Source organism: Mesoplodon mirus, assembly GCF_964341445.2.
Source record: "Mesoplodon mirus genome assembly, chromosome: 6".
Taxonomy (NCBI): domain Eukaryota; kingdom Metazoa; phylum Chordata; class Mammalia; order Artiodactyla; family Ziphiidae; genus Mesoplodon; species Mesoplodon mirus.
Genome location: NC_138982.1, coordinates 32,073,103 through 32,093,956, shown reverse-complemented (window position 1 = coordinate 32,093,956; position 20,854 = coordinate 32,073,103). Strand labels below are relative to the sequence as shown.

The following is a 20,854-nucleotide window of genomic DNA, read 5'->3' as shown; positions in this document are numbered from 1 at the left end:
CCCATAAACACCTGCTGGCTTCCTGCATGACGTCACCCACCTCCTCACTGTGTTCCATCATTTCCTTTAAGACACAACTCAAGGCCTCCTTCTTCCTAGACTAATTGCTCTGACTTTATACTTGCCCCACTTGTGTCACCTTCCTCCATTGTCTACTCAGTTTGTACCGCGATATCATGTGCTTGACTTTATAACACTCGTAGTGGATATTTCAAGGATATGTGTTTTTTCCTCTCCAACGAAATTATGTATAAGCTCCAAGAAAGGAGGAGAGATCATACCATCTGTATTTTGTTTTGTACACCCATGATCACTGGCAAAATAACTGGTACCTAGCTGGAATTCCAGAACAAGTTCTCAGCCAATGGATAAATGGATTTGACACTAGTAGCAATTATAAGTTGCCAACTTTTGAGCCGGAGTGGAAAGGGACTGTCGCAGTTGTGTGTAGGTTCTGAAAGTCAGAGAGACTAGAAAAGATGTGAAGAAGGGCATGCCTAGGGGCTAGAGGGGAGTGGATGGAGGGGAGAGCTGGCAGAGGAGGGGCTGGGTGAGGTGAGGGGGACAGCGCCTGCCGGTGTATACGTGGCCCTGTTGCAGCGTGGACCCACTGAGCCCGTGGTGATGCCCAGAGCTCTGGGCTTGGTGGTCTGGGGCCTGGGAAGGCTGAAGTCTGACAGGGCCCCCGGCATGCTTTGCTCTTGGTGGGCCTTCATTACTAATCGCCCACGCCCTCTCTCCCCCTAGAGCCGAAGGATGAAGTGGAGGTGTCAGATGATGGTGAGTGCTGGCCCCCGTCCTTGGGAAGACTCGAGGGGTAGAGGGGGGTGGGTGATGGGTCTGATGGCTCACACTCATCCCGACCCCCACCCTGCAGATGAAAAGGAGCCCGAGGTTGATTACCGGACCGTTGCGGTCAATACTGACCAGAAAGTGTCTGACTTCTACGACATCGAAGAGAGACTAGGATCGTAAGTGGAGTGGGAAGCATCCTTCCGGAGCCCAGGGTGAGGGTGGCACAGGCCCCGAGGTTAAGTTCTCTGCTTCCTCTTCCTGTCCTTCCCTGGGTCCTGTCAACTCCCCAGACTGAGGTTCCTGCAGAACCGGGAGGGCTTGACCTGTTGGCACCCGTGAAAGCATCACCCGGCCAGGGCTCTCTTAGGAGCTGCTGTGCCCCGGGCTCCCTCCGCAAGCTTGAGCAGGCCCGTCCTCCTCTGCAATCCACCCCGCACATAGGACATAACCCAGGGCAGCGGGTCTGGCCCGACTTGTCTTTAGGATCCCTTCCCTTTGATCTGTGCTCACAGTTCAGTAGTTCTAGCTCTAGTGCTTCAGAAGAATGCGCCCCCTTGACATGCACCTCCTGTCATCACCCCTCGCTTTGTGAACTCAGTCCACAGTCTCCGCTCAGGCTCTTCCCTCGGCTGCAGAGACACCAATGGACTCAGACCGCAACCCCGGGCCCTCGGCACAGCCAGGCTGTGCCCACCAGCAGCGGCACCCAGGGCTGCCTGTCGCCCACTGACTATCCCTGGAGGAGGAGGGGAGGTGGAAGAGAGAGGAATGGGGCTCAGCTCTTATTTCCGGAGGGTTTCTGTCCAATAAGGGAGTGACACCAACCTCATCGCAGTCCTGAAGAACGAGGACCCTGCTCTGGGGCGGGAGTGGTGTCAGTGGAATGCCACCACTGCCATCCCCACAGTGGGAAGCAGGGGCCTTGCTCGGCTGTCTCCAGGGCCCCGGTACTGGAAAGGCGTGGAAGGAAGGCAACCACTCAGAAATTCTCGGTACCTGGGGAGGACTTCCCCAACCTGACGTCACGGGTCCTTTCGCAGGGGAAAGGGAAAGAAGTCTGTCGCCAAGGTTGAGGCCTCAGCCCAGGGAGATGACAGTCCTAAAAGAACAGCAAGACTGGACAGAGTTAGGCTGACATTGACAAGTGATGGAGAGTAGGTCTGTCTGCATCAGCAGTGTGCTTCACTGACCCAGAGCAGGGACTGGCAGACTTTTTCTGTAAAGGGCCAGATAATGGATATTCAGGGATTGTGGGCCATTTGGTTTATGCTGCAGCGACTGCTCTGCTACTGAAACCCAGAAGCAGCCACAGACAGTCTGGGCACAAATGGGCGTGGCTGTTTTCCAGTAAAACTTTATTTAGAAAAAGAGAGAGGCCCACTGTGGGTCCCACAGTCCATCACTTGCCAATCCCAGGTTAGTGGAAAGCTGAGCTAAATTGCTTCTTCTCTCCTCCTTTCATTCACAGTGGAAAATTTGGACAGGTCTTTCGACTTGTAGAAAAGAAAACTGGAAAAATCTGGGCAGGGAAATTCTTCAAGGCATATTCAGCAAAAGAGAAAGAGAACATCCGGCAGGAGATCAGCATCATGAACTGCCTCCACCACCCCAAGCTGGTCCAGTGTGTGGATGCCTTCGAAGAGAAGGCCAACATCGTCATGGTTCTGGAAATGTGAGTGTCCCGCTGCGGGGCGGCCCAGGCACCATGGGCCTGGGATCCCCTTGTGTGACTCCCCCACTGTCCCGCCACCACCCTCCGCCCCAAGATGGAGAGCACTGTGGGCCAGGGTGTGATGTGCACGACACTCAACAGCCCGTATGGCCGGGCGCTGACCCCTGGGGACAGTCCGTCTGTGCATGGTGCTGGCCCTGACCCACTGCCCACCAGCCCCCTCTGCTCATCTCCAGAACACACTGGCAGGTCTTTGAGGACCCCTGCCCCCTTCTCACCTTCACCTCCCTGTGAAAGGCTCAGGGCTACCCCTCGGCCCCTTGGTTTCATTCAGGGCATTCTGACCTAGAGGTGGCTTTAGAGCAGAAGAGGGGGGACAGGGCAACTTCCCGACCAGCCTGTGAGAGAGAAGGGGGCCCAGGGCTGGGAGCTCAGAATGCAGGAGTGTAAGCCTCGTTCCCGTCCTCCTGCTCTGCTCTGTGTGCCCCTGGTCCACGCTGGTTTGTTCTCTCTTGACCTCTCACTCACCAAAGAGTAGCGTTTTCTGAGCTGGGCTGTACAGAGAGGCAGGGGGAGGACCAGATGACGTCCAGCCAAGGCTTTCCTGGACTCCGTTGTTTCTTCGAGTCCCAGTCCTCCACCTCTCTCCCCTCTGAGTGCTGGTCTGCATGTGCACACACACACACACACACATACTAACATACTGGAGTCAGTAAGCCAGACATGCTCCGTAGTGTGGTTTTTTTTTTTTTTGGCGGTACGCGGGCCTCTCACTGTTGTGGCCTCTCCCGTTGCGGAGCACAGGCTCCGGACTCACAGGCTCAGCGGCCATGGCTCATGGGCCCAGCCGCTCCGCGGAATGTGGGATCTTCCCGGACCGGGGCACAAACCTGTGTCCCCTGCATCGGCAGACGGACTCTCAACCACTGCGCCACCAGGGAAGCCCAGTGCGTATTTTTTAAGTATTTCTTTTCCTTTTTTAATCTGAATTTTTAAAGTATATGATACAATCATATCAAAAAATATAAGAAAATACACAATGAGAAGTCCCGTTCCTACCCCTGTCTCCCATCTACCCTGTTCCTACCCTGCCTCAGCACCACTGGTAACCAATTTTGTTGGTTTTGTCTGTGTCCTTCCAAAGTTTCTTTAAGAAAATGCAAGCATATATTATTTATATATATATTATTCATATTCATATATGGATATATATATATATATGTATGTATGTATGTATGTATGTATATATACACATACTTCCCACCTTTTAACCCAAAGACAAGTTTCACTCAATATTCTATACTTGGCTTCTTTCCATTCAACAGTGTATCTTGGAGAGAGGCCCACATCAGTAGCCAGGGGGCTTCCTCTCTCTCCCTGCTCCCTGGGATCTCAGCGCATGCATAGACCACAGGTTATTCGTCTTCTTTTGATAGGGTTTTGGATGGTTTCCAGGCTTTGGCTTTTGCAAAAAGGCAGTGTTTATAACCTTATACATACAGCTTTACACTCATGCCTGTGTACATCTGTAGGGAAAATTCCCAGAAGTGTGGGAGTGCTGGATCAAAGGGGATGTGCATTTGAAAGCTTTAGCAATATTCTGAAATTGCCTTCAGCATCCTTGAACTGCTCATCCCGAGCTTCAGGGGTCTCAGTCCTTCGGAGAGGACTCTGTCAACATCTCGGTGTTCTTTCCTGGGAAAGAAGAAGCCAGTGAGGCATCCCCAGTTTGAGACATGACTCCCCTCATTCCGTGTTTCCTTTCGGTTTGTGTTCCTCAGGAAAGGCAGTCGTGGTTGAGAGACAGACTGGAGTCTGAGAAACCTCACTTCACCCCCTGCTCGGCCTCTTGTTGACGACCTTGAATAAGTTGCCCAACGGTGCCAATCATTCGTTTTATTATCTGTAAAAGGAGGCTATAACCCATCTCGTGTTTAATGTGGGGATGAGATGGAATAACATGTGTCAGGCACAGGCTGTATAATTGCGAGTTATTCTTAGGAGTATGATGCATTGACTTTTTCTGTATCCTGGTCTTTTTTCCACTTGAAATTATTTTGTGAGCACTTTAACACCCAACTGGTTGTGTGGAACAAATCCTACTATTCAGGAAACCTGGGGTCAGCTTCTATTACTGTCGAGCTGTGACTTTGTAATTATTAAATCCTTTCAGCGAGGAGAGGTATTTGGATTAGACTCCCTTTTGGTTCTAAAATTCTGCAGTTCTGTGGAACTTTTACACAGATTCAGAGAAAATCTTCCTTCGTCTCTTAGAATCAGTTTTCAGCCCCGAATTCCAACTTCCCTCCCCACTTCTGGGAAAGATTTAGCCCATGTCCATGGCCTCACTCATGATACCCTCACAATAGCCCTATGGGCTGCAGCCTTTCACATTTATTGTAGAACAGGTTGCTTGGTCCAGGCAGCGTGGGCGTGTGGGGACATGTGAAGAAATGTCTTATCTTTGGAAGTTAAACCTTGAGCAAGCTCGTGAGAAGGTGCAGGAGCGGGTAGGAGGCAGCCAAGCCTGGGTGAGGCTGGGCAGCAGCACCAGTGGGCAGAATACCATACTTAGCTTGGAATTGGGAGTTGGCAAGCTGGATGGAAAATGTTGGGAGAAAACGTACGAGGGCTTCAGCTGGTCTGGCTTTCATCCCTCCACCCCACACCTCCCCCGTGGACAGGAGTGAGTCTTACATTCACAGATGCCAGATGATTCTCCTGCACTTGGGGTAAGGAGCTTGCCCCTTGATAGGAACTCGACCAGAGAAGAAGGAGCAGATTCATACTCAAACTGTACTTCCCTCCCGGCTTAAACAGACCTGGCCACTGAGGAGGCAAAGGTTGGCTTTCAGCAGTATGATTTGCTCTTCTCCTTGTTTGGTGGAGAAACTGAGATTAAGAGAAGGGCAATCCCTGGTGATACAGAAAAATGAAAATGTATTGCAGGGTCCCAGCCTTCAGATCAGCCGCCTCAGATACAGTGAGAGACCAGAATTAATGTGTCTTCAGCCTTTCTGACCTCCGATTATGAGACAAGCCCCTATTGTTGTAGCAGTGTTGCTCTAATACAGGAGTTCCTTCAGGCTCCGGGCCGGGAGTCAGGGCTGGTCCTTTTGGGACATTCCAAGTGCTGGCGGGCCCCTGAGCACTGAAGCAGATGTACAGCTTAAGCTGGGTCATCCATTTCCCATCTCACCTTCATGCTGCCATTGGCAAAACTGATCAAAGAATAAGCAGCTAGCTGCCACGAGACAAGGAGGAGAGGGTCTGGGTTTGGAGCCCCGTGAAGTGTCATCCTTCTGGCTGCCAGTGAGGGCTGGCCAATGTCTACAGTTGGGGGATAAATTTGATCCCTTGGAATAAGGTAGATATTCATTCATTCATTCATTCACTCACTCGTCACTGTTAATTTATTAAGCACACATTTCCTCCGCCCAATCTTGGCCCATGGCTTTATCCCATCTCTGTGGGTGGCAGCTTCTTTCCACCCACAGTCTTGAGCGATTGGAAAAGAAACCTATATAGAACCATTAATCCTGTTTATGTAACCCCTTCCATCCTCGAAAATGGACCACAAGGACAGTTTTCAAAATACACTAAATAAATTTGAATAGGTTTGAACCTATATTTGCACCTCTACTGAATAGGTTACCTCTAGAAATGCAGCAGTAATTATCTCCATGGCTCAGATTTCCACCACTCATTGCCTCAGACGTTCCCAAGGACACTGCAAAAAATGGTTTCTTGCTTTTTCAGAATATTTTAAATTTAAAACCAAACATTTTGGGGTACCTTGTCTGTGCCAGATATTGCCAGGTAAAAACAAGTGTCTAGAGATGAGCCGTACCTTTTCCAGACATGTTCACAAACAACTTTAAGACAAGGCAGACTTGATGGGAAAAGTGCAGAGATGAGACTGTGGGAACCCAGGGAGGGAAAGATCATATGATGAAATTGGGAGTGATTTCTCAGAGGACATGAATTTCAGCTGGCTTCCCAGGGGTGGTAACTGAGTAAGCCAATATTTCTCAAACTTGTCTGATCTTAACAATGACCTGGGGTACTCATTAAAAATATGGATCACAACCCTTCCAAGATTTTCTAAATCAGAATCTTCAGGGGAGAAGCTTGGGAGTCTGTATTTTCAACAAGAGCCCCCACTGGTTCTTTAAAAAAAAAAAAAGATAATTAACATCGTTGAGCACTTACTATGTGCCAGGCACTTTTCTAAGCACTTTACCTGTATTAATTCACTCAATCTTCACAGCAACCCTATGAGATAGTGGTGTTTTTATCTGCATCTTACAGATGAGGAAATTGGGGCTCAGAGATGTTATAAGAATGGCCTGAAACCTAGGAACCTAAGAACGGAGATTAGAGTTTGACCTAGAGCCTGGGTGGAGGGCAACAGAAATGAAGGGCTTGAGGACAGAGGCGCCACCTGCTGGCCACACAAGGACCTCCTTCTCGGTTGGTTCTAAAGCATTGGTTCCAGCGCCCCCCAGCGGCCACTGGCACAAACTGACCTTTACCCGCTCAGACCTCCCAGAAGTCTTTGTCCTGTGGTGATGGAGACCCACAGAGGCTTCCGTGTGCTGGGCCCCGTGGTGCGTCCTTGTCTGTCTCTCCCTCAGGGGTCAGTAACAAGATCCACTTGGCCCACAGCAGGTTGTCAGATGATAATTAATATGTGCTGAGCACCCACTGTGTGTCAGGCATGATGCTTTACAAAATTTCCTTCATTCCTAACTACTATGACGTAGGGACAGATGAGGAAACTGGGGCTCAGAAAGGATAAGTAACTTGCCCAAGCCACAGAGACAGGATTCAAACTCAGCTCTTTCCCATCTTTGCGATGACTCCCTTAGAAGAGGGAAGCCCCTTGGAAGAGGACAGGCTCAGAAGGAAGCCCACTCAACATTGTTCAGCTGGTGGATCCACAGGACATTGTAAAAAAAGAACTTACTGATGTCTGGATGCTACATGAGTTACCAAGGGGATGCTTTAAGGTTTCTGAGCGGCGAGCAAGGAAGGTGGGTTCGGGAGGCTGGGAGAAGGGAATGGAGAGGCCCCATGTGACTCAGCATTTGCACTGAAGGGAAATATGCTGGCTGGCCAATCCTTAGAAAAGACGCCCACTGCAGGCCCCAGAACCACCATGGCCAGGATCCAAAGTCTATCCAGGCAGGAAGGATGTACTACACACCCAGCCTGGGCCGGGGAGCAGGGGAGGCAAGTTAGTTATTGCTGGAAGGAGTAAACTGATGTTATAGGCCTAGCCAGAGGAAGCAAATCGATCACAACTGTAAGTATAATAGGTTACAGCCAATGAATTTTACAAAATGTGCTGATGCTCCGTATTATTGAAGATATTTTTCTGTTTCTGGCTATGCAAAACAAATGCTTATGGGTACTGTGAGTTTTTAAACTTCAATTCTTTATGACTAAAAGACATGGCTGGAGAACAGGATAATCTCTTACATCTATAGTCATTTGGGGAAAAGAGGTTGCCTGGCAGTTACCCTTTTTGCTTAGGAGATCATTCTGGATATCTCAGTTCATGGCCACCTCTGAAACTGCCTAGTAGATGCTTCCCTGAACCCCTCCAAAGCTTAGTGGGCTCAGGCAGGGTCCCCCAAACAGGAAACCAGGAGGACCGGGCCATCCTCACACAGTGGAAGACTGGGGCCAACATAACGGGGCAGTGGTCTGGGACTCGGGAAGCTGCAGAAAATGCCTGGCACCCCCATACACTGGGCTTTCCTGGCTGTGACCCCTTCCCCCAGCCTGCCCTGGCCAGGCTCCCTGCTCCTGTGGTCTGAGCGCCCCCTCTGTCCCCGCAGCGTGTCCGGGGGTGAGCTGTTCGAGCGCATCATCGACGAGGACTTTGAGCTGACCGAGCGGGAGTGCATCAAGTACATGAGGCAGATCTCGGAGGGGGTGGAGTACATCCACAAGCAGGGCATTGTCCACCTGGACCTCAAGCCCGAGAACATCATGTGTGTCAACAAGACAGGCACCAGGATCAAGCTCATCGACTTCGGTCTGGCCAGGAGGTTGGGTAAGACTGAGCCACCTCTCCTGTTGTCACCAGCATGTCATGGCAGTGGCCATGGCTGTTTGTGTTCCATGCACTGTATTAGAGACAACGGTATTAGAGGGGATGCACCAGATTGGAGCTGAGATCAGAGACCGTGGAGACTGCCCCTCCCACTTACTAGCTGTGGGGACCTATGTCTCAAATTTCTTATCTGTAAATTGGGATAACAGTAGGACTCACCTCATAGAGTTGTTATGGGATCACTGAGTTAATATAGGTAGAGTGATAGGAGCAGTGCCTCGCACATAGTAAGCACTATGTAGGTGTTTTCATTTATTTTATCATTATTATTATTTTCACTCTGGTGCCTTCGGCAGCAGAACATTTTGCTGATGGTGCTTCCTCACATTTGCATCCTACTGTACAGTTTCCAGAGCACTTTCACCTACTTTCTCTCATCTGATTCTCACAGCAACCCTTTGAGGCAGGCAGGGCAGATTTTATGAGCCTCAATTTATAGACCAGGAAACCGAGGTTCACAGTAGCTTTGCCCAGCAAGTCCCACGACGAGCTGGGGTGGAATGAGGACCTGGGGCCTAGTCCAGGGCTCTCTGAAGCATCACTGCTGTTCCTGCCCTTTCAGGAGGCAGGGCACGATAGTGGAAGGCGGTCAGGGCCTGAGTACCCAACCCAAGAGTCATTTTGGTGGGTGATGGTCCTCTATGGCTCAGAGGCACCACCTCAGGGTTACGATTTTTCCCAACTGACCTCCCAGCAGCTCCTGGGAAGAGAGATGTGACACTACGCGTGGAGAGGTGGGTGGGGGAGGGGAGGAACATGGCTCAGGAGTCAGACCCCCTGGGTTAGGTCCTGACCACCATTTACCGGGAGGCTGGTGGGGGGAGTCACTCCCTGGGTCTCCCTTTTCTCCTTGGGAGATGGGGGTCATCCTCCTTAGGGTTGGCCAGAGCATTAAATAGGAAAGTCCTCATAAAGCAGGCAGCAGGGTACAAATGACAGACTGAATGGTAGAGATTATTTTCAAGCACAAGTCACAACCCCTGTCTCAGGGAACTCATGGGAGAGACAGACACATGGAAAGCCATTCCATCCGGGGCAGGGCTGTAACGGGCTCTCCCGCCTCCGTCAACCCCGCCCAAACATTTGAGGTTCGCATGCAGTTTGTCGGTTTCACTGGTGTATCGAGGAGGCTGTTGTCTCTGTGCCATCCTGCAAGGGGAGAGCCGCTGAAGGCCGGCCTTGCCTGTGTCCCTCCCAGGCATCTGCTTACCTCGGGTTGACTTAGGGACATTCTGGTGATTGATCCCTCTCCATCCTGGTTGCAGAGAATGCGGGGTCTCTGAAGGTCCTCTTTGGCACCCCAGAGTTTGTCGCACCTGAAGTGATCAACTATGAGCCCATTGGCTACGCCACAGACATGTGGAGCATCGGGGTCATCTGCTACATTCTGTGAGTCCTGGGGCACATGGGGGGAGGGTCCCCAGGCTGCCCTGAGGTTGAAGGGACCAGGGCGGGTCCTGATGGGGAGCCCACCTAGAGTCAGGAGGGCGGTAGGCCCCCATCCCCCTCCTCGCTGGCCTGCCTGGCTTCTGTGCTCCAGGTGATGTCCACAGCCCACATCACACTTCTGCAGGAGCGTCTAGCTCTACACAGCAAGAGCCCCATTCTGGGCCCCTCACCATCCTTGATGCTGGCCACCTAGGGGCCTTTGGTCAGGAGGACAGGAGCATGGCTGGTGCCGTGGAATTTACCTTCATGTGTGTACATGGGTCCATAGAGAAGCAGGGAGAGATCCCAGGTGTACACCTGCTGTGGGTGTCATCGTCATCTTCAGAGGACCACACCCCATCCTCATGGCAGAGGGACCCCAAATTCCAGCCTCATCTCTGCGTCCAGTATGCGGACTAATTAATAAGCACTTTTGATGGTTGAGCCTTTAGTGGGACCCATAGACAACAGAAAGCTACTGTGTAGTAAATAGAATTGGGAAATTAGGTGGAAAATAGGAAGCCATTCTGTTAAAAAATGCTGGAGAAAAGAGGGAAGGCCAGTAATCTAGACCAGTGCTTCACAGACATGTAACATGAAGGAATCATCTGGGCTGCTCCTTAGATTACAAGTTCTGATCCAGAAGCTCCAGGGGACCTGAGTATCCACATTTCTAACAGGTGCTGGTTGCTGATGGTGCTGGTCTGAAGACAGCACTTTGAGTACCAGGCCCTAGAGCACACCCTCTTGTTGGGATCTGGCTGATTTAGTCTCTGAAGCCTCAGGCTGCAAGCAGGCATTAGCCTTAGTGGCAGCCCCTGAGTTTGTGTGGCATCACACAGTTATGGGATGGTCTCCCTGAAAATGCAGATATGCATGTAGTCATTTTGGAAAAAAGTTTTTGTTGTTAAAGCAAAAGGACAAATTAAACATTTTCGCAGAAAACTTGAATATGACCTCTAAGAATACTTTCTTAGATCCATGGGGTCTTCAGACCCCAGTGTGAGAAATGGCTTTAGGTGATTCTACTGCACAGCTGGGTTTAGGAACCACTGTTACAAAAGCTTTAGCAGAAGCAGAGTGATTTTGTGTGTGTGTGTGTGTGTGTGTGTGTGCGCGCGTGCCAATGTGGCTTTTTCACGTGTTCCGGAGTCTTACTTTCCCTGTGGGCTATTAGGACAGCCTACCTCAGCTGAACCTGTGTCACAGGTTCTGTACCTCAGAGAGTCATCTTCTTCCCTGCTTGGGGTCACCCCCACCAACACAGCCTCCCCCAGAGCAGCAGAGAAGAAACTCTGGCCAGGAGTGCATCTCCCTGCCTCTCCCTACCCAGTCCCCTCCAGGAGAAAGGGAGCTGAGGAGTGAAGAAAACTGTGCCAGATTCTGTAGTGCTGGCCCCTTGGTAAATAAAGGAGAGCAGGGCAGTGGGGACTGCCCCAGGCTGGATGGGGCTCATGCTGGATCTTTGCCCAGGAAAGGCTCTTGGGAAACGGTCTTTTGTCAGCTCCCTCTGTTCAGACCCAGCTGCCCTGTGGCTTGGCTTGGTCCTGGGTCACCCTGCAGCCATCAAGCAGACTTGCCTTACTCTCTCCATCAGTTTTCCCACTGCTGTAGAATCAGGACCATCTGTTTGGTCCTCAGAATAAACCTGGGAGCGGGGCATGGCAGAGATTCGATCTTCATTTGGCATTGAGGTCACAGGAGCCAGGGAAGCCTGCATGGCTGCCCACTTGCCACAGTCCTAGAGTATGGCCAGCTGTCCCAGTTCACCCAGCACTGATGGGTTTCCGATACGGGACTTTCAGTGCTGAAGTGAGGACCATCCTGGGCAAACTAGGACGATTGGTCTCCCTATGGGTCAGGGCCAGACCGGTGACTAGACACTCAGTGAATTTGCACAGTGAACACACCTATACCCAGACCCGGAAACCACACAATACCAGGCCCGCAGCCCTCCCGGTGCCCAGGCTCTGGTTACTCCCTCAGGGGTAACCTGATCCCCATTCTAACGTCACGCACCATGTTCACCTGCTTTTTGGGGTGGGGGGGGTATGCGGGCCTCTCACTGTTGTGGCCTCTTCCGTTGCGGAGCACAGGCTCCGGACGCGCAGGCTCAGCGGCCATGGCTCATGGGCCCAGCCGCTCCACGGCATGTGGGATCTTCCCGTACTGGGGCACGAACCCGCATCCCCTGCATCGGCAGGCGGACTCTCAACCACTGCACCACCAGGGAAGCCCTGCTTTTGAACTTTATATAAACGAAATCATACAGAAAGGTGTGTCTGGCTTCTTCTGCCCCGCCTTGTTTGTGACCCCCATTCACGTTATGGTGTGTAGCTGTAGGCTGTTCATTCTTGGTGCTGTATAGTGTTTCACTCTGTGAACTTCATCCAGTTTACTTATCCATTCTGTGCTGATGGGCTTTTGACTAGATTTCAGTTTGGGTTATTGTGAGTATTCCGGTACATGTGCTTTAGTGAATATCTTTATGCATTTCTGTTGGATATATAATCTAGAACTAGAATTACTGGTTCATAAGAGCACTTTATTTTATTTATTTATTTATTTTTTTTTTAATTTTATTTTTTTTTTTTTTTTCTTTTTGCGGTATGCGGGCCTCTCACTGTTGTGGCCTCTCCCGTTGCGGAGCACAGGCTCCGGACGCGCAGGCCCAGCGGCCATGGCTCACGGGCCCAGCCGCTCCGCGGCATATGGGATCCTCCCAGACCGGGGCTCGAACCCGTATCCCCTGCATCGGCAGGCGGACTCTCAACCACTGCGCCACCAGGGAGGCCCTATTTTTTTTTTTTTTTGCTGTACGCGGGCCTCTCACTGCTGTGGCCTCTCCCGTTGCGGAGCACAGGCTCCAGACACACAGGCTCCGCGGCCATGGCTCGCGGGCCCAGCCGCTCCGCGGCATGTGGGATCTTCCGGGATCGGGGCACGAACCCGTGTCCCCTGCATCAGCAGGCGGACTCTCAACCACTGCGCCACCAGGGAAGCCCGAGCACTTTATTTTAAAATGAAAATTCTTTGAGGTGGAAGAAGTAATTTGGATAACATGTTACATGGTTTGCCAGATTACTTTTAAAGCTGAGACCTAGGAATAGGGAAGGGCTTTTGGAAATGGGGGGAAAATAATTTTGATGAATGGGGCACCAGCCTGAAGGCACCTGGACGGAGGCGGGAGGGTGGAGAGGTGCCTGTGGAAGGGGGGCAGGTGAGCAGTGGGGGTGATGGACACAGGCCAGCCCTACACAGCCTCCTGTAGCCTCCCCAGCATCCTGGCTGCTGGGGAGCCAGCACCTCTGCGGGCTGCTCTGCCCTGTGGGACTTTTCCTGCTGGCTCTCACAGTGGGGATTGAGGTCTGGGAGTCTCTCTCCTCGACTAGGGCTGTCAGCAGGGCACGTGGTGTGAGAACAGAAGGTGGAGCCAGCCAGATTGCTTCCTCTCAGCCCCTGCTCTGCAGAATTCTGGAGCCACTGCCGGAAGCCCCCAGAAGAGGTTCTCTGGCAGCCCTCATGCACCCTCCATCCCTCTCTTTGGAGCTTGGAGTCCTTGTCAGGGTCACCTTCCTTGTTTGTTTGTGCCAGAGGATGTCCCCCCGCCACCATCTCCTTTCTGGGGCCAGTGAGATATGGGGAGCTTGGGGACAGGTGATAACAGATGTATCCCTCAGTGCAGATTTGGTGAGCACCTTCTAAGTGAGCAGCTGTGTCCCATAGGTTGTTTTGACTTTGCTGAAGGAACTCCTTCTCACACCCTCGGAGAGATCGGGGCAGATCCTGTCACAGCACAGGAGACCTGGCTCCACTGCCTGCCCAGGGTCTCCAGGCAGGGTAGAGATGTAGCAGGTGGGGTTGGGGGCCCCTTACCCTCTCACCCCTGATTCTGAAGGGAGAAGCAGATTTCGTGAATCTGCTGGAGACTTCTGCTATTACCAATACCCATTGGTTTCTGGCAGGAAGAGAGAGGACCAGGCTCTCTAGGCCACACTTCAATGGTGAAGAAATTCTAAGCCCCACCTCCTTTTCTAAGATCTCCTTCCCTCTCTTATCTCCCTCCCCCCATTTCCTTAGGACTTGCTGTTCCCTTACTGCCTGTGGAGATACCAAAACCCTTCTCTGTGCCCTGCCCTCACCCCTACCCCAGAATTCCTTCTCCTCCTCCTCTCCCCCAAACTGCTGCCCTGCTTTCTCCTCCCTACCATCTTCCTGCTGTGCTCAGCAGCAGACTTCCCATCTCAGCTCATTTGTGAGCACGCACCATGGTCCAGAGAGCCAGGTCCATCCCCGTCTGGAATCTAACTTCTGGGGACAGCAGCCTAGTGAGCTGGGGAGAAGTCCCAGTGCCCAAGCATCAGGTACCTACTCGGACTCAGATTTGGATGCAGGCCTCTTCAGAGGGATCCAGTAACTCCACCCAGGGCTGCTTCTGCCCTCTTAGCTGCTGAGTCCAGACATGCTCTCTATTGCAGGTCCTGAGACCTCCAGGCACCCCACATCCACAACAGGCCCAGACACCACCTGCAGGTTTTGCTCTCCAGGGACTTGGGCTGTGGTTAACATGACTAAACCCTGGGTCTGTCTTTCCTAGGCTACTGTACAAAACAATGCCCAGCTCTTCCTGTGGGGCCTTCCCAGCCCTCTCAAATCTTCCCACCACACCAGGGAATGAGTATCCCAAGGATAAAAGACTAACCCCTTCCTAAGCACTCAGTAGTTCTGCTGGAAGATGTATGGCCTCCTTTGCTGGCCATTCATGCAGTGGAGTCATCTGCTTAAAAAACACCATAGAGAAAGTGTAATTCAAGAGGCATTTCTGCCTTCTGTCTCCTGATGTTCTGTCCTCCAAGCAGAACAGGCCCCCGCATCAGATTCCCTGGTGAAGTTTGGCTGCAGTGAGAGATTAAGAATTAAGAAATTAGAACACCCTGCAGTCATGTCCTTAGTTGACTCATTAGCACAAAGACTAATATTTAACCATTAAAAATGAACATTAAGACTCTGTATACACTTGTGAAAGACAATGTCAAGTGAGGAAAAAGTAGAGCATCCAAGAACTTGCCCACACTGATTACAATTTTGTGAAAACCAGACCAATTCACTGGTTATGTTAGGGAGGAAAAAACTTTCCTCTACCTCTTTGGTTCAGTTCTTGGGGGTCTGCAAGTCAAACTGACAAAAGACAGATTAACGGGACTTCCCTGATGGCACAGTGGCTAAGACTCCACGCTCCCAATGCAGGGGGCCTGGGTTCGATCCCTGGCCAGGGAACTAGATCCCATATGCATGCTGCAACTAACAATTCACATGCCACAACGAAGGAGCCCACATGCAGCAACAAAGACCCGGCACAACCAAATAAATAAATTTTTTTTTTAAAAAGGACAGATTAACAAAAAGAAAATAGATTTAATTATGTACATATGCACAGGTGTTCATAAAGAAATGTGACTCAAGGTACCTTTAAAATTTGGGGCTTATATACTACTTTAACAAAGAGTGATAAATTATACAGAAATAACTAGATGAAGGAAAAAAGGTTTGGAGGTTCTGGAGGGAGTAAATTGTGACAAGGTGACTAGGAAATTTATAGGGACTGTTCAGCACTATCTAATATGCAGATGAGAGTCCTTCTCCTCTTCCTGGGAAGAGAAGAAATGGACAAATAGAACAAATGGAAATTTATGTCACCTTAATGAAGAGAAATTTATGTCCTGCTTTTAGACAGAAAGAGGGAGGACAAAGGGCTAATTGCCTTCAGCTCAAGGCAATTTTTATGCCCAGGTTCATATTTTGGGGTGGTAGACTTTGATCCCCTTCAGTTAAAACCTAGGTAAGACTAGGAAAAGAGGTGAGTAGCTGTGTTTTTAACGCTAGGGTTACTACTATGTTTGTTGATTGGGTTGAACAACCCAACCATGTATGATCCTATGCACATTCTAGCAATAAAGAAAAAGTACAAGAAAGGAAGTTTAAAAATTCTGCAAAATCCCACCACCACGGGACGGCATTACTAAAATCCGAATACTGTCTTCATCATCATGCTCTGCATATTTTGCAAGTTTTATTTTAGAGATGTACTGTTTATCAGGGGGAATGCTGGGGGAGCTGGGGCAGGTGAGGAGCCAGCCAAGGCTTGGGAGGGATTTCAGATGGATGGGCTGCCAGGAAGGAGCAGTGCCAGAGGCCAGAGGAGAGGAGGCTCTCCCCAACTATGAACATCACAGAGATTAAGCCCTATCTTTGCAGGATGACAGTTCCTAATTAGGAAAGGAGGTTTACAGAAGGCGGCCTTTCAGCATTCCACAGCAGGGTTGTTTGCTTCCCTGCCCCCCACTCCCAGCAATCTCTTGGAGTGCTGTAGGACTTCCCCCCTTTGTTTCAAATGGAAAGTGCAGAGACAGAATGAAGCATGTAGCTGGCAAGCAAGAGTCAGGCTGCTTCCTGATGGGACTAGTTAAGCCTATGGGCTTCCTGGGAGCCCCTAGGAATTCTAGTCCAGGACCCTTGGTGTATAAGAGGGGAAAGGGGAAAGGAATAGCATGTAACAGCACACACTCGGGCCTGGTGAGGTCCCACCCTTCCCTCATTGTGATATGATCGAGAATGATTATCTCCATGCCTTCTCAGAACATAAATTGGTGTCTTGCTTTAAGACATTTTAATGCCATCTATAAAACTCTTTTATTCAAAAGCACAAATATGTTGATTAGGGTGAGATAATTTACACCGAAAAAGCTCTTTTTCTTCTTTTTAATGAAGATTTTCACGAGAGGGTTCCTCCCATGGCAAGCTTTCCTTGCAATATTTCAATAGATTTTGTTTTACAAAACTTAGTTTTCAGGGCCGAGTGTATTTCATAAGCTGAGGCCTCTTGGATGCCAAAACAGCTCCCGAGGGGTTTGCATTATTGTTTATGATGAGGGATTTGGGGAAAGGGATGTTAGTGAAGACTTAACTTGGAAGGTTGATGGCATGAGGGCCCTAGATCCATCTCGTGGGGCTCAGGTGGGGACAGGGCAGGACCAGCTACATAAATCATAGGGGCCAGTGCAGCATAAAAAGGTGGGGTGACTTATGTGAACATTAAGAATTTCAAAATGATGGCAGCAGAGCCTTAAGCCAAGAGTGGGGCTCTTCCAAGGCCCATGAAGCTGGCCCTAGGTCAGGGTGAGTGGCGGGCTGCATGGCTGGGGGGAAGATGAGGTGCCCGCCAGAGGTGAGAGGTGAGGCCAGTAAGCCAGACGTCTGCTCCATTCAGCTTTGAGATACTTTACCTTCCAAATTTTATTTGGCTTAAGCTATTGGTAAGTGAGTCATTCCAGAGATCACAGATTGATGGGGCAGTGGGGGTGAACTGTGTACAGAAGAACTGCCTAATAGCTATGGTCACAGCAGACCAAGCTGCTTACTGCGGACCAGGCCTCCTGCCAGTGCTGTACGCTGTGATTTACTTCATCTTCCCAGAAATGACTGTACAAATTAACGGTTAAGAAATAGGCTCATTGACTGCAAATCCTTGGGCAAGTTACTTACCCCCACTCGGTGCCTCAGTTTCCTTATCTGTTAAACGAAGTAATGAGTTACCTGCCTTAAAGGGTGGTGTTAAGACTGAATGAGTTAATCTGTTTTAGCTCTCTGCCCAGTGCATGGCACGTGGTGAACAGTTGATAGATGTCTGCTGTCATGAGAATGAGGACGCAGGAGAAGGAGAACAGGGAGAGGTGGCGGTGGTGACCACTCCAAGTAGCAGGTTGTCCATCTAACAGAGGAGGAAGCTGACACAGAGAGATGAGGGGAATTGTCCAAGGTCACCCAGCGAATGAACAGGCCATGGCTCCTCTGAGGGAAGTTTTCTGGTTTGGTCTAAATGATCACCGACCCGCATTGCAGGTCCACCCTTCGTGGACACACCCTTGCTGAGCCCCGCGTGGGCTGGCCCTGTTCTTGATGCTGAGGGTGAGAGGTGGGAGGGCGGGACAGGGCGCGGTGATGAATGCTGTACCACGTGACCAGTCCACGTGTGTGTGTGTGTGTGTGTGTGTGTGTGCGCGCGCGCGCGCGCGCGCGTGCACATGCATGCCTGGAGCCCTGCGAAGGAGGCCGCTCCTCCCCCCAGGACCTTGGAGAAGGTTCTGCGGGGCGAAGTTCTCGCCTGGGTGTTGGGTAAGAACAGAAGGCAGGGAGGAAGGCCCTGCTGTGCTGTGTGGAAGTGGTAAACTGAAGAAAAGTCCCTCCGCCTCAGCTTCACAGGCAGGTGGTGTCAACAGGCGGGCGACACCCCAGAAGTAGTGAGTGGGCCATCGGGCAGAGGCTGAGAGCCACGCCCCCTTCTCTCCTGGGTGGGAGGAGAGGCAGGCGCGGGGGCGTTGGGGGCGCTCTCACCTCTGACCTCAGGGAGCGCTCCCCTGGCGGGACCGTCCTCTCTGCTGGCCTCCCCCACTCACTGCTCTCCTCTCTCATCCCCCAGGGTCAGTGGACTGTCCCCCTTCATGGGTGACAACGATAACGAAACCTTAGCCAACGTCACCTCAGCCACCTGGGACTTTGACGACGAGGCCTTCGATGAGATCTCGGATGACGCCAAGGATTTTATCAGCAGCTTGCTGAAGAAAGATATGAAGTAATGAGTCGAGATTTCAGTCTTTTCGGCCTCCCCACTCCCTGGACTGGGGTCCAGAGGCTGGGACTCTCTTTCCCTGTCGTGGGCCCCTCCGCACCCGAGGAGGGGAGGATGGGCACTGCGTGCGCCAGGGTCCTGCTCCCTGGTGCCGGACACTCTCCTGTCTTTCGAAGCACAGAAGCCTCATCTGAAAAGCAACGCTTGACTGAGCGTTGACGGAATGAGGCAGCTTGCGTGTGAATAACGACAGCCCCTTTTATCTTCCGTGTACAGCTGTGGCCTGTAGCCGCCCTGCTGAAACCTCAGCCCCCCTGCTGGGGCTTGCAGGGGAGGTACCCTATTTGCCGGTCCTGATCATACTCCTAGCTATTCTGGCTTGATGCTTATTTTGTATCTAAATCATGTAGGAGCTGCCTGCCTGAGTGTGGCCAGGTACCTTCCACCACTGGCCAGTTAGGCTGTGACCCCAGGCCACTGGTCCCAGCTCCATCTCTGTCCCCTGCAGCCATGCAGACTGTGAGGTTCTCTCCTCCACCTTCTGGGGCTGCCTGGAGCTGCCCAGGTGGTCAGCAGATGACTATAAAGAACATCTGTGAACATCAGGAGGCCCGAGTGTTCAGGCGTATAGACGGCCTAAGGCTGTGAGGAAAGGTCAGACGCCCAAGGCGCTCAGTCTGTATTTCAGAGGGAAGAGGATGGAGGTGCGGGCAGTAGAGGAGGCTAGAGCAGAGGAGGGGAGGTTGAGGGGGTCTTGGTGTGGCTGGAGAGAATTCACTGGCGAGGAGAAGCAGCTACCGTAAAGCAGGAAGTGGAGAGGGGCCGTGCACGTGCCGGGAGGGCCGGCCTGCACCAGGGCAAGGGAGGGGTGGGGTGTCGGGCTGTTGGGCGCCTCACCCACTCTGTGAACAGGTGGCCAGATGAGGCAAGGCCTGGCTCCAGGGGCCCCGGGGAGTCGTATTTGGCAATACAAGCAGCTATAAGCTTTTCCCCAGAAAGTGGTGTTGAAACGGGTGGTGTGCCGGAGGAAGGTGGGAGGGGTCAGCCCAGAGGCTCTGCATGTGCACCAAGGGGACTTTGTGGCCTAGGTTCTGCCCTGTCTGCCTGGCCCACAGACCCCCCGTGAGGCTGTTGGTCGTCTTGCTCCCTCTGGGGGAAATCCTGTCTGGGACATGAGAGCACAGTTGCTAAAGGAGCGAGGCTGGAGGGTCTCTTAAGTGGTTCGGTCTGGTTTTCTGGTTACGCACCCACCTCTCAGTCCTTTTTAGCCAGCTCAGGGCCAAACTCCTCCAGAGGAGACATTCTACACTCCTTGACAGCGAGGTCTTTTTAGCACTTTGCTGCCCCAGTCTTTGCCTCAGAAGCAGGTGTGACCCAAGGAGGATCTAGATGTTGGGGGGGACCGAGATGCCCCTCCCGTGTGAGGGGTCCCCGCTCCCCAGGTGCCTCAGGGAGGTGCGGACCTCCTTCCTAACAACTGTGGTCCAAGGATGGCTTTTGTCAACCAGGCTTCATTCACCCAAGATGTGGTAAATGAGGTATTGTGTATATACCCTATTTTCTCACCTGACCTTGAGTTTATTCAGAAACATGTTGGCTCCTCTGTGCTCATAAAATGGACTCACCAAAGAATTGATTTCATATAGATCAAGACACTAGATTCCCATAAACTCAAACTCAGCATCTCTTCAACCAGAAATCTCCATCTATCCTTTTAAAAATGTTTTTCTATTATAAATTAATACATTAAGTTGTACAAATTTTGAATATAAGAAAATTAAAATAATCCATATCCCCTTATCTAAAGATCACTATATTTCCTATAGTTAGCAAATTTACTTTTACTCATTTTTCTACATATGTTAGCATTTGGTACTTTGGACTTCATTAGTCCTATGACAATTAAGGTGATGGCCCTGAAATATTTCTAGATTCCCAGAGCTTTCAGAAGATTAAATGAGTTTCAGTGCAGTTCTAAGGTTGTCATAATTCATAGGTTGTACAAAGGACATACCTCTTTTGAGTTTTAATGGGAAAAACCTGATACTCAACCACACCATAAGACTTGAGAGTTCACTGATTCTCGAAGGTTTGGGCCTAAGGTTTCACTCTTCTCTCCATCAGACAAGGAGGCAGAAGGATCGGGCCTCCGCAGTTCCCAGCCCCCACATGACCAGCAAAATGACCCCACCCTGGAATACGGTGCCAG

At 51.1% G+C, this 20,854-nt stretch overlaps 1 protein-coding gene across 5 annotated transcripts in view; it reads left to right on the top strand.

Annotated features, from left to right (window-relative positions):
- MYLK (myosin light chain kinase) overlaps window positions 1-20,854 on the top strand; it is a 287,208-nt gene that overhangs the window by 254,340 nt on the left and 12,014 nt on the right. For all 5 annotated transcript variants that reach the window (XM_082624210.1, XM_082624209.1, XM_082624213.1 and 2 more), the window contains 6 exons: window positions 748-780; window positions 878-971; window positions 2,264-2,467; window positions 8,314-8,531; window positions 9,857-9,980; window positions 18,496-18,648. In XM_082624210.1, coding sequence (XP_082480336.1) covers window positions 748-780; window positions 878-971; window positions 2,264-2,467; window positions 8,314-8,531; window positions 9,857-9,980; window positions 18,496-18,648 — 826 coding nt within the window. The remainder of the gene's footprint in view (window positions 1-747; window positions 781-877; window positions 972-2,263; window positions 2,468-8,313; window positions 8,532-9,856; window positions 9,981-18,495; window positions 18,649-20,854) is intronic.